This window comes from Triturus cristatus, chromosome 11, assembly GCF_964204655.1.
Source record: "Triturus cristatus chromosome 11, aTriCri1.1, whole genome shotgun sequence".
Lineage (NCBI taxonomy): Eukaryota > Metazoa > Chordata > Amphibia > Caudata > Salamandridae > Triturus > Triturus cristatus.
The window spans coordinates 543,791,769-543,808,433 of NC_140594.1; the positions used below are offsets into that span (position 1 = coordinate 543,791,769).

At 41.3% G+C, this 16,665-nt stretch overlaps 1 protein-coding gene across 1 annotated transcript in view; it reads left to right on the forward strand.

Annotated features, from left to right (window-relative positions):
• LOC146785048 (indoleamine 2,3-dioxygenase 2-like) overlaps positions 1-16,665 on the forward strand; it is a 277,794-nt gene that overhangs the window by 212,216 nt on the left and 48,913 nt on the right. The window contains exon 7 of the mRNA XM_085633495.1: positions 15,047-15,164. Coding sequence (XP_085489621.1) covers positions 15,047-15,164 — 118 coding nt within the window. The remainder of the gene's footprint in view (positions 1-15,046; positions 15,165-16,665) is intronic.

The following is a 16,665-nucleotide window of genomic DNA, read 5'->3' on the forward strand; positions in this document are numbered from 1 at the left end:
AGCGGACTGCTCCAATGTTGTTTGGCATTTGTTTCCAGGAGCCCCCCCCCCGACAGGGGCTCCCTCAGACACCGTGGTGCCCACGCTAAGTTCTGCTGAGGGCAGGTTTCCAAAGCCCCACTGGAACTCGAGGTGCATGTGAGTGCCAGTGTTTGTTTTTGCCTACATTCCCCAGCTGCCCTGCAAGAGCGCAGGCAGCTACAACGAGGGGGCAGAGTTAATTGGAGAGCCCCAGTGAGGCCCAGAGGGCACGATTGTGCCCGGGCCTATTTGCATACTCACAGCTGCCCCGCCAGACAGAGGGCAGCTGCAATGTTCTGGACTTGGGTTCAGAGGGCACAGTAAGTGCCAGGCCTTTTCTTTGATTTCTACATCTGCCCAGAAATTAGTGGGCAGCTGCCACGTTTAGGTGGTGCAATTTCGCACCTTGGCTTTACTGCTTTTTGTAGCCCTAGGGTTAATTGAGTAGCCCTACCTACGCCCTGACATTCTGGACATTGGGCATTGGGAGCCCTTGTGAAAGGCCAGTTGGCCTTTGTCCAGGTCCAGTGTGTTGTGCCCCAGATTGGGGCACACTGCGTTTATGCTGACTATTGCCCAATGTGTTTATGCTGATGACGCTTATTACCTCATGTGATTTATGTTTATGAGGCTGGCGCAACATTGTGTAGTTTTTTGCCTAAATGTGATGTCTACTGCGCAATGCCTTTATGCCCTGATCTATGCCTCTAATGATGTTTATGATTATGAGGTTTGTGCGTAATATGGTTATGCTAAGGGTTTTTAGGCCTAATATGTTTTAGGCCTAATGTGATTATTATTGCATAGTGTGTTCCTACCTTTTACCAGTAGTTACTGCTTGTGCTCTACATTTATTATTTGTGCTACATTACAATTGGTGATTTGTGATTATTCTGACAGAGGCCCAATTGGCCCTGTTAGGTGTATATAATCCCCTGTAGATACTGCCCAGTGCCAGTTGGCACAGTGTATATTATGTGATTATGATCTAATGTGTTTATTATAATACAAAGGCTATTTTTATATATAACCTTGCCTGGAGTTCCTTTTGTGGTGTGCCTGGAGTGTTGTTGCTGTGTGCGCACGCAAACGCTTTACACATTGCCTCCGGGATAAGCCTGACTGCTCGTGCCAAGCTACCAAAGGGGTGAGCAGGGGTTATCCTTGGCGTGTAACTTCCTTGCCCTGACTAGACTGGTGGTTTCTGCCTGGCTTTGGCGCAAGCCTTAGCCAACTAGAAATCCCATTTCTAAGCAGTTTCACATCCAAGAATAATGCAGAATCACTGAAATTACTCTGATTACTCCTACACAATTGAAATGTTGACCAGGCCTACAGAACACCCGCTGTCCCGTCCACCTATAGTGCTACACAGCTCTCTGAAGGCTTGTCCTTCCCTAACACTGTGAACTATGTTCTCTGATTGACTCATCATTGTGAAAAAGCCCCTGGCCTGAGCATCGTTAAGGAGCAAAACAATGTTTGGCTGCCAGACACACTTCTGTCCTTTGACTTTATGTACAAGAACAGAATTTCTGACCGACATATTGAATAAATCATTCAATACACAATATAAAACTTTGTTTGCATATTGTTGTACTCTGGGTCCTCTGAGCATGTTGAATGAATTATCTTACATGAATGATATTGGGTGTTTCCATTCCATACAGGTTTTTTGCTAATTTGATATGATTATGACTTGAATGTTCCCATTTTTTACAATTCTAGAAGTTTTAGGGATGATTTACAGTAGGATAAACAAATGTGTAAAAGAGTATTACAATAGTGCTTTTGCATGCCTTTATGTATCATACCCCATGTATTATAGACTAGGGGAAAGATGACAGTGTAAATTTTGAGTTGCAGTGTAAGAAAAAATAAAAGTTATTTTAACAAAGATGCACAGTGATAAGTGTTAGGAAATGCCTCTTTTTGCTTTTTTACCCCCACAATTTTTGAATTGATGCTGCTGGTTTATGAACTCTTGAGTGCGCTGAGGCCTGCTAATCAGACCTCACTGCCAGTGTTCTAACCCAATACAAAGAATATGTCGAATTGGCTACCCCAACTGGCAAGGAATTACTTACTTTGGTCCCTAGTATATGGTACCCAGGCTAACGAGGGTATGTAAGGCGGAGTGTCCACTCAGGGCTGCAGCACTGTTTGTGCTACCCTGTGCGTGACAATGTACAAAATGGCTCCCATCCTGACACTGCAGACTGGATGGGCGGTAGCAACATGTTGCCACTTAAACTAATGGCATAACCCCCACTTCCTTTAGCAATATATAGATATAAATATATATATATATACACATCTCCCCTAAGGAAGGACAATAGTGCCTCAAGGAAGGGAGCTGTATGTTATTAAGTAGGACACATATTTTATATATGTCTCAACAGCAACACTTTTAAATTGTCATTTTGCTTTGGAGGGCAAGTAGACCCATTGGCTAACACAGGGTTACCAGCTGACCCCTTAGCCTGACCAACTAATGAATGCGATGTTCCCGCCTTCTTAATTTATCGACTGTTATAATATAAGATACCACTGTGTTCTGTTGTTCAGTTTCCTGCTTACATACTTATGCAATTCTTTTTATGTGTGATTGTGTTAGTAAGACAGCAGTGCAAATGTGATTTAGGTATGATTAACTGTTTAGATTGTGTTAGGATGCAACTGGTATGATGATGTTTTAATTGTTTTTGCCGTTATTTATTGTTTTTGGTGAACCATACTTTCAATTGTTCTTGTATGGATTCTATGAATACAATATATCTATGTCATGATGCCACTTGTGTTGCTTTAAATTTTATGTATATATAACAAAAACCATCACAAATCACAATCAATGTTTTGAAATTGTCATATTCTGAATAAATTGAATATATATATATATATATATATAATCTACTGGCGGTCGCCAGTAGATAGTTATAGTTAGGACCGTGTTTCCATAGGAAATCCGCAACATTCTATTTGGAATAACTTTGGCGCCGGTCGACGAATCCTCGCGAAATTTTCAAAACTAATGGGGCCCTACGCTCCGCTCCTACCCTGAAAGTCTCGGGGGGATTCGTCAAGCGGGGGCTGAGAAAAAAGGGGAGGTCCCAAAACGCGTTTTCCCTATGCATTTTTCCATAGGACCTTTAGACACAGCTACAGCCCGAACGGCTGAACAGAATTACTTGAAATTTGGCAGAGAGGTAGTCCTCAGGTCAAGGAAGTGCCTTTTGTAGGTCTGGTGTAAATCTATTCAGTAGGTCCTGAGAAAATAGCATTTAAATCAATATATATATCTGTAAGCGCGCTCCGTACGCTTACCGTAAGCTTACCGTACGCGTACGGTGCCGTGCGCGAGCTCAATTCTGATTGGTGGTTACATGACTGTAAACATTCGAATCGGTCGAAATCAGGAAGTGTCGGCCGCCATTTTCTGTCTCTCGCACTGAGAAACAAAGGTGTGGAACGTGAAACGGGGGCAACGAAGAGAGTTGCAGACCCCCTAGTGTTTGTCAGGGGGTCCAAGAAGGACCCAAAAGTATGAAAAATAAATTTAATAATTGAAAAAAAAAACGCGGGGTACGCGTACGGTAAGCTTACCGTACGCGCACGGCAAAAAAAATTACAAACAAAAAAATAAAGAAGTAACAATCACATTTATTAAATAAATTAAAGGACCCACAAGGGAGAAAAAAACAAATGTTACTGCGTAAAAAAAGGCGAGGCGCGCACGGCATGGACTGCGCAACGTGGGCGCTCGGTGCGCTAAGTGCACCGTGCGCGCAGGGTGTGCGCATAGTGAAAAACCAGAAAAAAAAATAAAAAATAAATACATAACTTAGCATTTAAAAAACCGTACAAATTCACTGAAAAAACCATAGGTTTCACACACGTTATAGTTAGGAATTATCATTTACAAAACCTTGCAAATTCACTTAAAAAACCATAGGTTTCACACATGTTATAGTTAGCTGTACATTTCACTCGTAAAAAACCAATGAAATTCCACGTTATAGTTAGATCAGGGAACTATAACTTGCGCGACCGCAATCCACAATGTGTAATTTCAGATGTCATCATTGATGTCATGAGTGATGTCACTGACCATGTCATGAGTGATGTACTATGTGACGTCATCAGCAGTTTATTGTGGGCGCGCAAGTTATAATTCCCTGATCTAACTATAACGTGGAATTTCATTGGTTTTTTACGAGTGAAATGTACAGCTAACTATAACATGTGTGAAACCTATGGTTTTTTAAGTGAATTTGCAAGGTTTTATTAATGATAATTCCTAACTATGACGTGTGTGAAACCTATGGTTTTTTCAGTGAATATATATATATATATATATTATATATATATATATATATATATATATATATATATATATATATATATATATATATATATATTATCTACTGGCGGTCGCCAGTAGATAGTTATAGTTAGGACCGTGTTTCCATAGGAAATCCGCAACATTCTATTTGGAATAACTTTGGCGCCGGTTGACGAATCCTCGCGAAGTTTTCAAAATAGGTGGGGCGCTCCGCTCCGCTCCTACCCTGAAAGTCTCGGGGGAATTCGTCAAGCGAGGGCTGAGAAAAAAGGGGGATCCCAAAATGCGTTTTCCCCATGCATTTTCCCGTAGGACCTTTAATCCGAGCTACAGCCCGAACGGCTGAACAGAATTACTTGAAATTTGGCAGAGAGGTAGTCCTCAGGTCAGAGATGTGCCTTTTGCAGGTCTGGTGTAAATCTGTTCAGTAGGTCCTGAGAAAATAGCATTTAAATCAATATATATATCTGTAAGCGCGCTCCGTGCGCTTACGGTAAGCTTACCGTACGCGTACGGTGCCGTGCGCAAGCTCAATTCTGATTGGTGGTTACATGACTGTAAACATTCGAATCGGTCGAAATCAGAAAGTGTCGGCCGCCATTTTCTGTCTCTCGCACTGAAAAACAAAGGTGGATAACGTGAAAAGGGGGCAACGAAGAGAGTTGCAGACCCCCTAGCGTTTGTCAGGGGGTCCACGAAGGACCAAAAAGTACGAAAAATACATTTAATAATTTTAAAAAAAAATCGCGGAGTGCGCGTAAGCGTTGTCATGTGATCAAGGTCCAGGAGGGACCGAAACGTGTCATGGCCGACTAGCGAAAAATAAAATAATCTGCACAGAACCGTGGTCCGTGCCTGCTTTGTTATCTCGAGGATTGGGGAGTGAAGTAAGCAGCAAAACTGGATATATATATATATATTCTCACACGTTCAGTCCGGCGCAATCCTTCCCAGATGTATCGAAGGAATCACACAGGAGCCGTGGCCTCTATTTTCAGTGCAGATTTATTGCAGACACAAACGTCCGACGCGTTTCGGAGTAGGACACTCCTTCGTCACGTGACGAAGGAGTGTCCTACTCCGAAACTCGTCGGACGTTTGTGTCTGCAATAAATCTGCACTGAAAATAGAGGCCACGGCTCCTGTGTGATTCCTTCGATACATCTGGGAAGGATTGCGCCGGACTGAACGTGTGAGAATTTTGGGGGTGGCTACCCCAGCTGTGAGCCCGCCGAATTAGAGGCTTGGGAACAGCTACAAACTCTGTGTTCATATATATATATATATATACATATGTTTTGTATTATTTTCTCTTCAGTCTGTTTTCTATATATTTTCTCTATGTCTGACACATTTCTGATGTTGCTCCCCACTTTAGGGATTGACCTATAGGCAGACAGAGACGTGTTGTGCTCATCTTTATTCTTAGGCAGGTGACCCCCTTTCCCTTCCTGTGGGGGTTTTTTGTTTAAAGTCATACGGGCACTGGCTAACAGGCATCATTATGCTCATCTGGGGAGTCATGTACATGGCTCCTAGGCATAGGAACAATAGACCCGTGCTACAGGGCGAGGGGGTACCTTCCCTTTGCAGGATGCCACTCAGGGTTTTAGACCAAAGTCAAAGCAAATTATTCTAAATGAAATGTTTTCCAACTGAAGTCACACTATTACAATATTATTGATCTTCTAGGTCTATTACATACCCATTTTTAGGTTGAGCCTAGACAGCGCTTGCGCTGTCTGCAAGAATGTTATATTCTATTCTATTGGTATTAAAAAATTAAATTTTTTCGATTGGCTGTTGGCTGTGCCATTCAAAAATGTAGCCTTTGTATTGGTTTTAGGTTGTAAAAGTACCTCCCTTCTCTCCTTATGGCGATTTCGCTTAGTGAGTATTCATTTTGGCCATCACACTGTGTAGCGTGTGATGGCCCCTGTTTACAGAGACGACCATGTGTTAGAAATTATCCTTATCGTAACTGCAGTGTGACTTCCAATCCGAACCAAAAAAGTTATTGCAGGTAAGAGGTTGTTTTTTGTAATTAAATGCATCTGTGGACACTATTCTGCTTTCAGTTTTGCGGTTAGCGCGCCGCTTTCTTTATATGTGCCTCGCAATATCTGCATTTGTTTGTGGATGATGCGCGAAGCAGGGGCCAAGTTATTTAAATACATCTGCGGGCGCCCTTGTTCCCCCTCCCTCCACCATCCCTCCTCCATTAATGCCCTGTGTGCCTTGTTTTTTACCATGGGACACAGTGTCCACTTTAAAGTGTATGCACATTTTGTTTGGTGCTTGCTAAGTCCACAAACCAAAAGATATTTTTGAGTTATGGGATTAGATCATGACACAGGACACACATTTCAAATAGTGGGCTGTTGAAAAGAGATAATACAACATGTTGTATTGGTTTTTAAATATCTTTTGTCGGGTCCGTGTCATGCAATTTACTTTTCAGTCGTCCAGTTCAAGAGTTAAATAAAACAGACAGTGGCGTTTTTATGCTGCAGAGTCCACTCCGCTTCCCCAGAAAAGGGTCAATATTGTGCAGAAAAACTAGCGGGCTTAATTACAAGCCCCTTACAGCCCCGGCTTGTACCTGCAGCGCAGCCTGGTAACTGGCCACAGTGGCTTCTGTCTTGATTGTTTCAAGCAGGCCTATATTGTACCATGTTTGTTTAAACTTTGTATGCTAAGATTTCTTACATATCAAAAGCTTTGAAACAGAATCCTCTGCAGCAACATTTTCATAATTATTTGGCACACAACCCAGAAAAGTCATGTTTTGTAAAACATTAAGTCTGTGCCATCCTGTTATGTTGGACTTGGCTGAAAGCCTGTTTGTTGGCTAAAAACCAAAAACAAAAGCCCCACTTTTTGGTTTAATTGTTTTAGTGTTGTGTGCAAAGAAAAATCACTCAAGCACTACGGCATTTGAAACTAACTTGATACAAATGTCGGCTAATAGCATAAATTTGAAATTAAGGGCCTTAAGTGGTGATGTGTTTAACTAGGTCGCTTCAGCTCTAAGGATTACCTGCATGGCGGCTCACTTGAGTAATATATAGATACACTTCAAGTACCAGGATGCTGTGTGGTGGCTGTTGCCGCGATGTGGCCCCGCCCACTGGGGCGTGGTACTCACTGAAAATTTAAGTGCATCATTCGCCATGGCAGGTTGAGTTTCATTAAGCCTGTGAAGAAGGGAAGAGTCCCGAAACGCGTCGGCTCCTGAATGAATTGCTTTTACCCCACCGACTTGTGCTTGCAGCCCTGATTTGAATAAAAGAAGCTTTACCTACCTGTTGATTGGGCTCCTTCGTTCGTGGCAAAAACTGTTTGAATGGATTTTGTACGGCCGTTTGCCAGGCCGTGAAGGAGCCCCGCTGCGTGCAGACCTGGATGCCGTCACAAGCCGACATCGTATCAGGACAGGAGCTGGAATCAGGGCATCAAGGTGCTTGCGCAGGTTAAGGAGGATTACAGCAAACCCACTGGGGTAAGACTGTTGAATTAAGGATTACCTGCATGGCGGCTCACTTGAGTAATATATAGATACACTTCAAGTACCAGGATGCTGTGTGGTGGCTGTTGCCGCGATGTGGCCCCGCCCACTGGGGCGTGGTACTCACTGAACATTTAAGTGCATCATTCGCCATGGCAGGTTGAGTTTCATTAAGCCTGTGAAGAAGGGAAGAGTCCCGAAACGCGTCGGCTCCTGAATGAATTGCTTTTACCCCACCGACTTGTGCTTGCAGCCCTGATTTGAATAAAAGAAGCTTTACCTACCTGTTGATTGGGCTCCTTCGTTCGTGGCAAAAACTGTTTGAATGGATTTTGTACGGCCGTTTGCCAGGCCGTGAAGGAGCCCCGCTGCGTGCAGACCTGGATGACGTCACAAGCCGACATCGTATCAGGACAGGAGCTGGAATCAGGGCATCAAGGTGCTTGCGCAGGTTAAGGAGGATTACAGCAAACCCACTGGGGTAAGACTGTTGAATTAAGGATTACCTGCATGGCGGCTCACTTGAGTAATATATAGATACACTTCAAGTACCAGGATGCTGTGTGGTGGCTGTTGCCGCGATGTGGCCCCGCCCACTGGGGCGTGGTACTCACTGAACATTTAAGTGCATCATTCGCCATGGCAGGTTGAGTTTCATTAAGCCTGTGAAGAAGGGAAGAGTCCCGAAACGCGTCGGCTCCTGAATGAATTGCTTTTACCCCACCGACTTGTGCTTGCAGCCCTGATTTGAATAAAAGAAGCTTTACCTACCTGTTGATTGGGCTCCTTCGTTCGTGGCAAAAACTGTTTGAATGGATTTTGTACGGCCGTTTGCCAGGCCGTGAAGGAGCCCCGCTGCGTGCAGACCTGGATGCCGTCACAAGCCGACATCGTATCAGGACAGGAGCTGGAATCAGGGCATCAAGGTGCTTGCGCAGGTTAAGGAGGATTACAGCAAACCCACTGGGGTAAGACTGTTGAATTAAGGATTACCTGCATGGCGGCTCACTTGAGTAATATATAGATACACTTCAAGTACCAGGATGCTGTGTGGTGGCTGTTGCCGCGATGTGGCCCCGCCCACTGGGGCGTGGTACTCACTGAACATTTAAGTGCATCATTCGCCATGGCAGGTTGAGTTTCATTAAGCCTGTGAAGAAGGGAAGAGTCCCGAAACGCGTCGGCTCCTGAATGAATTGCTTTTACCCCACCGACTTGTGCTTGCAGCCCTGATTTGAATAAAAGAAGCTTTACCTACCTGTTGATTGGGCTCCTTCGTTCGTGGCAAAAACTGTTTGAATGGATATATATATATATATATATATATATATATATATATATATATATATATATTATCTACTGGCGGTCGCCAGTAGATAGTTATAGTTAGGACCGTGTTTCCATAGGAAATCTGCAACATTCTATTTGGAATAACTTTGGCGCCGGTTGACGAATCCTCGCGAAGTTTTCAAAATAGGTGGGGCGCTCCGCTCCGCTCCTACCCTGAAAGTCTCGGGGGAATTCGTCAAGCGGGGGCTGAGAAAAAAGGGGGATCCCAAAATGCGTTTTCCCCATGCATTTTCCCATAGGACCTTTAATCCGAGCTACAGCCCGAACGGCTGAACAGAATTACTTGAAATTTGGCAGAGAGGTAGTCCTCAGGTCAGAGATGTGCCTTTTGCAGGTCTGGTGTAAATCTGTTCAGTAGGTCCTGAGAAAATAGCATTTAAATCAATATATATATCTGTAAGCGCGCTCCGTGCGCTTACGGTAAGCTTACCGTACGCGTACGGTGCCGTGCGCAAGCTCAATTCTGATTGGTGGTTACATGACTGTAAACATTCGAATCGGTCGAAATCAGAAAGTGTCGGCCGCCATTTTCTGTCTCTCGCACTGAAAAACAAAGGTGGATAACGTGAAAAGGGGGCAACGAAGAGAGTTGCAGACCCCCTAGCGTTTGTCAGGGGGTCCACGAAGGACCAAAAAGTACGAAAAATACATTTAATAATTTTAAAAAAAAATCGCGGAGTGCGCGTAAGCGTTGTCATGTGATCAAGGTCCAGGAGGGACCGAAACGTGTCATGGCCGACTAGCGAAAAATAAAATAATCTGCACAGAACCGTGGTCCGTGCCTGCTTTGTTATCTCGAGGATTGGGGAGTGAAGTAAGCAGCAAAACTGGATATATATATATATATATATACATATGTTTTGTATTATTTTCTCTTCAGTCTGTTTTCTATATATTTTCTCTATGTCTGACACATTTCTGATGTTGCTCCCCACTTTAGGGATTGACCTATAGGCAGACAGAGACGTGTTGTGCTCATCTTTATTCTTAGGCAGGTGACCCCCTTTCCCTTCCTGTGGGGGTTTTTTGTTTAAAGTCATACGGGCACTGGCTAACAGGCATCATTATGCTCATCTGGGGAGTCATGTACATGGCTCCTAGGCATAGGAACAATAGACCCGTGCTACAGGGCGAGGGGGTACCTTCCCTTTGCAGGATGCCACTCAGGGTTTTAGACCAAAGTCAAAGCAAATTATTCTAAATGAAATGTTTTCTAACTGAAGTCACACTATTACAATATTATTGATCTTCTAGGTCTATTACATACCCATTTTTAGGTTGAGCCTAGACAGCGCTTGCGCTGTCTGCAAGAATGTTATATTCTATTCTATTGGTATTAAAAAATTAAATTTTTTCGATTGGCTGTTGGCTGTGCCATTCAAAAATTTAGCCTTTGTATTGGTTTTAGTTTGTAAAAGTACCTCCCTTCTCTCCTTATGGCGATTTCGCTTAGTGAGTATTCATTTTGGCCATCACACTGTGTAGCGTGTGATGGCCCCTGTTTACAGAGACGACCATGTGTTAGAAATTATCCTTATCGTAACTGCAGTGTGACTTCCAATCCGAACCAAAGAAGTTATTGCAGGTAAGAGGTTGTTTTTTGTAATTAAATGCATCTGTGGACACTATTCTGCTTTCAGTTTTGCGGTTAGCGCGCCGCTTTCTTTATATGTGCCTCGCAATATCTGCATTTGTTTGTGGATGATGCGCGAAGCAGGGGCCAAGTTATTTAAATACATCTGCGGGCGCCCTTGTTCCCCCTCCCTCCACCATCCCTCCTCCATTAATGCCCTGTGTGCCTTGTTTTTTACCATGGGACACAGTGTCCACTTTAAAGTGTATGCACATTTTGTTTGGTGCTTGCTAAGTCCACAAACCAAAAGATATTTTTGAGTTATGGGATTAGATCATGACACAGGACACACATTTCAAATAGTGGGCTGTTGAAAAGAGATAATACAACATGTTGTATTGGTTTTTAAATATCTTTTGTCGGGTCCGTGTCATGCAATTTACTTTTCAGTCGTCCAGTTCAAGAGTTAAATAAAACAGACAGTGGCGTTTTTATGCTGCAGAGTCCACTCCGCTTCCCCAGAAAAGGGTCAATATTGTGCAGAAAAACTAGCGGGCTTAATTACAAGCCCCTTACAGCCCCGGCTTGTACCTGCAGCGCAGCCTGGTAACTGGCCACAGTGGCTTCTGTCTTGATTGTTTCAAGCAGGCCTATATTGTACCATGTTTGTTTAAACTTTGTATGCTAAGATTTCTTACATATCAAAAGCTTTGAAACAGAATCCTCTGCAGCAACATTTTCATAATTATTTGGCACACAACCCAGAAAAGTCATGTTTTGTAAAACATTAAGTCTGTGCCATCCTGTTATGTTGGACTTGGCTGAAAGCCTGTTTGTTGGCTAAAAACCAAAAACAAAAGCCCCACTTTTTGGTTTAATTGTTTTAGTGTTGTGTGCAAAGAAAAATCACTCAAGCACTACGGCATTTGAAACTAACTTGATACAAATGTCGGCTAATAGCATAAATTTGAAATTAAGGGCCTTAAGTGGTGATGTGTTTAACTAGGTCGCTTCAGCTCTAAGAGAGCGGCGGCAACTGTTTTGTAAATATTATCATAAACCTTGTATATTATAGTAATGTGCCTATTAGTGTAGAAGTCTCCATGTTAAACAACAGTGGCTATTACAGCACCCAGCATAACATGCTGCATGGCTAAATACTTATAAGGTCCTAAAGGCGAGACCGATTGCATTGCAAATGCTTGTTTTATTTTTCACTCCACACTAGCTCTAATAAACTCTTCTTAAATCTTTGGGGCATTACGCTGGTCACTAGAATCTAGCTTATGGCCCTGTGAACCTTTCTATGTGTAACTACTATGTGGCTTCCTTGGAAAAATTGAGAAGTCACTCCTGTTAAACAAAGTTCAACATATGTCTTTCTCATCTCCATTTTCTCAGATTTTGTTACGTAGGAAGTCACACATCGAGCAATAGCAATGGATTTGTCTGTCACAAACTGTATGTCCCTATAAGCATTTCACATTTTAAGAATCACAGCATTATAGTCATTAATATATTTGGAGTCCTCTGTTCTTCTGAGATTGTTAGTGGTTTTCGTGATTTTTAAGTCAGTGTATGTCTCACTACAGATAAAAAACGGTTCCTTTTGAAATCACAGGTCTTGGAAATCAAAACGGCACCTTGTATTAAAGTTCCCTTTAGCCCTGTATCTTCGACAGTAGTACTTGCCACATCTATGTGCATGAAAGCGCAGAAATTGCTGTCTCAGGCCTATTTCACCCCTGTCTTTCGAGATGGAACATGTCACATACAGCTCTATGAAGGAGCGTACAGTCATCATTATTTGTTCCAAATTTCTGTGTATCCTTTATTCATTATTTACAAAAAAGGGCAACTGGGCGAAATAGGAAACAAAAGGGTATGCTAGCTACTTTCTAGGTTTGCAACTATTGTCAAACTTCAAGGACCATTTTTTGAGATCCCTGGAAAGCAAAATGCCTTCATACGTGAAAGACACCAAAGATATTCCTGTCATGCTGCAGGACCTCACGTTTTATCCAGACACAAATTTGTTTGTCACTTAGGACATAGAGTCCCTGTACTCAAGCACACCACAATAGGCCTCACTCCAGGTGTTGTTGGAGGCTTTACTTGTAGAAACAGAATAGAATTCAATAACACCGAAGAGCTTTGTCTTAGACTGTGTACACACACCACTGTCTAGAAATTATTTCCAGTTTAAAGAGGACTTTCTATCTACAGACACAATCTAGAAACTAGCATGCAACAGCTCTTGGTAAATTAGATCTTTTTATTGCAATTTATGTCTGACTACACATTTAACATTTATGGATTTTAGTGAGGGAGGTTTTGTCCTTAAATTAGAAATTTAACAGTTTCTAAATCTGTTAAATTATAATCTCTTTTTAGCTCATCTAAAGGAATCCTTCTTACACTGGACCATACGCATTCAAATAAGTTAATTCCAGATAATTGTGATCTTTTCGAATTAAGCAACCTATTAGTATTTTAACACTAGCATTGGTCCACAACGAAGCATATTAATATATTTCTAAATTGAACTGTTTTTTTCAATAATTTTCTGACAAGTTGCACTGTGGTAAGAGTTAAATGCATTTATGATCAAACCGTTTTTCTGAAACAAACTATGATTAATAAATCAAGGTCTCAAGTCCACTGATTAAAATATCGACCTAATTAGGCATGTCTGATAATGGTATCACCACTGGGCTAAATTATTGTCGGAGTACAAATGCCTGGTGGCACTTTTCTAAGCAAAGGAAACCAAATTCTTTATATAGGCCTATTTTTGCATACTTTAAAAACACATTTTGGTTTTGTTGTTTTGACCATAAACTAAAGACAGAAGGATTTTTCTATTGTTTATATTTTTAAATTGTATCTTATTTTGCGGGATTGCCTAACACAGCATTTAGGAAGCACTGACATTTTTGTTTGCATTTATTCTCTCAATAATGCTACATTGTTTTCCCTTTCATCAAAATGTAAAAAGTGTTTTGATTATCTAACACAACATTTAGGGAGCTCTGAATATTTTTATGGCATTCATTGTCTCAATAATCCTACAGTGATATTCTGCAGTCAATAATATTGCTTTTGTAAAATAATGCAATCCGTGATATTGTTGAATCACACCCCTTAAGCAGCTATAGTACGGAATTACATAAAGCTGGACCTGACCTTAAGTTAATGGTTTAAAGAGCAGAAACAATTTTGATGAGCAATGAAATTAACAAGATTAGGTTGGCAAGAGTCTGATGTTTGGTGGGGATGCAGGATAGAGCATGCTGTTACACTTTACCTTGTGTCTTGAAATCGTGGTAAATGTTTATAGATTGCATATTTTCTAGTCTTGTTTTATAACTGGGGCCTCTGAAACAATTTGAAGAGGATTCTTTTTAACTGCATCTCTAACATTAGGTATTTAAACCCAGACAGAAATATGGATCATTAGTTTCAATGAAGGGTAACAGACTTAAGTTGTGCAACTGGAAAGGGAAGCCTATATTTAATGTTCAAATTTGTATTCAAAGTATGGTTGACTTGGCACACATCGTAAACATTTAGTAACCTGAGGGGTGTGTGAATACGTTTAAGAATGTTTAGGATGACTTCCTGGAACTTCAAATGTAATACTGCAAGATTTTCAGCCCCTTAATCTCTGTTTCCCTTGTACTTTTTTCCTACTGTTTCCTATAATTATGAAATATTTCAGTGTAGGCCGGAAATGGGCCTTTTTCCTACATAATGTATTTGTATTAGATAATTGAAATCATGATGTTACTCATCAAGACATAAATACAAAATATACAAAAACACATGTACACATGTGTGGTCAAAACATTTATCTTATATCTTACATCACGCAGGCAACTCCATGTTTCTACCTTCCTTCGCCCTAGGCAGAAACATCTCCTGACTACCTGATGTCAGCTAATGCCGAAGTGTCCTACCTCTTGTCTGTGAGAGCTGGTACAATGTCATTCTCATTCTTTTTTAAAACCCTAAAGGACCACCTAAAATGCGGATTATGCATATTGCTAGGAGACGTGTGTGCCTAATCATTTAGTCATGCTGTAAATCTAATGATAGTTGTTTGTGAAAGATAATGCAGAATTGCCTAAAAGTTTATGTTGGATAATAGGATACACATAGCAGCTTGTGTATGGGATCTAGTGATTAATTGGGCTACGTATGTTTTAGATCATTGGTAGGTTATGCTGTAATCTCGTCTGTTATTCTCTAGGGGGTTGCGCAAGCTGTGAATGCAATTTTGCAAAACAATGATGAATCTCTGATAGAAGCTCTGCAACAAATTGCGCGTTCCCTGGAAAAGATGAAGGAAGTCTTCAAGAAAATGCATGGTATAGTAGAAGCATGGTAGATGTAATGTCTTATCCAAAAATGTAAATTGAAATGGTATGCAGTAGAACATTTTAGAACACTTGAAAAATTACATATTTTAAAGTAATGTCTCTAGTTCTTTCTTAATTTAAAAAAATATATATATTGATAGCTTATTTGTCAATGCAGTGGAAGCATAAACTAGGAAGTTAATTTATTGAGCATGTGACCATTTAATATGTGCTTCATTCCAACATTGTGTTTGTGCTGACATTCCAGGTTTCATCATTGAATTCTAAATGTAAGGTCTGAACAAATACTTTTATATGCCCCTTTGAAACAACCTAGCTTTCACTATGGTCAGCACATAGGAAAATGGTTCAATTTCCCATTATTAATGAGTGCTGTCATAGTCCTTTTATTTAACGCATGCTCAAAGCAGGTGGGAAGTTCTCAAACCACATCCTACCGGAGGCCTGCCCGAGCAAGGGGACACGCTGTTTACACTGCGAAATCCTGGAATTCCCCTGGGCAGGGTGACTACCTTAAGATTGCAATTACTACATTAATATAGGCCTTGACTGTTAACAATATGTGTCTGCTCATGAGTGCCTCAGAGAGGTAGGTGCTACTTATTCCAATTGATCAAATGTGGCTCCTAGCTTTCAGGATGTAGTGGGCTTGAAAAGATTTTCTTAGTCCGACTGTTTGTGGAATAACATGCATGCTGATTTTGATGCTTATTGCACCACATCTGTCACTGTAAATACTGTGCTCTTCACCCCTGTTCAATTCTATATGGTTTGAATTGCCTGAATGTAACAAAGGGTGCAGACTTTATCAGTCAATTCAGAATTCTGATTCCTGTTCAAACGGGTTTGCATGGGGTTAAAAAACGTATATTGGGGCCCACATGTTAATAAACACAGCGGTGTGATCCTAAATGTTACAGAAAAAATACCAACCAGTGTAGCTCAATGGCTCTAGGTACATTAATACGGCAATGCTATGCAGCAAGTGTTTTGGTATGGTCTGGCTAGTCCATGTTAACTAAAGTAGTACCCTTTAATTTAGTATTCCAAGACCCTTTTCCTGAAAGTTACAATGTAATACTTTTCAAAAATTTAAAATACCAGAAGACATTTTTGAGAAAATGCTGAGCAACCCCATAGGAAGGAGATCAACAACAATAGCCACATGCCGAACACCATTGATGCCCAAGCACAAATCTCAGTGTGAATATGTATGTCACAAAAAACATGCTCAGAATATATGGCCTGTCAAACAGCTGGGAGCAATGTTTAATGTGAGCTTGTGGTTGCAGGTGGGGCTCACCAGCACTCATTTACAGGGACCAACACTTATTTTACCACATCATACATTGATCTAGAGCAAAGCAGACAAAAACACAAAAGAAGATAGAAAGAGGAAAAGAGCGTCGGAAGAATCGTGACAAAAAGTGAAAGCAGGGATGAAAAAGAACCTGCAAGAGTAAGATTAGGAAGCAGGGAACACTTGTCA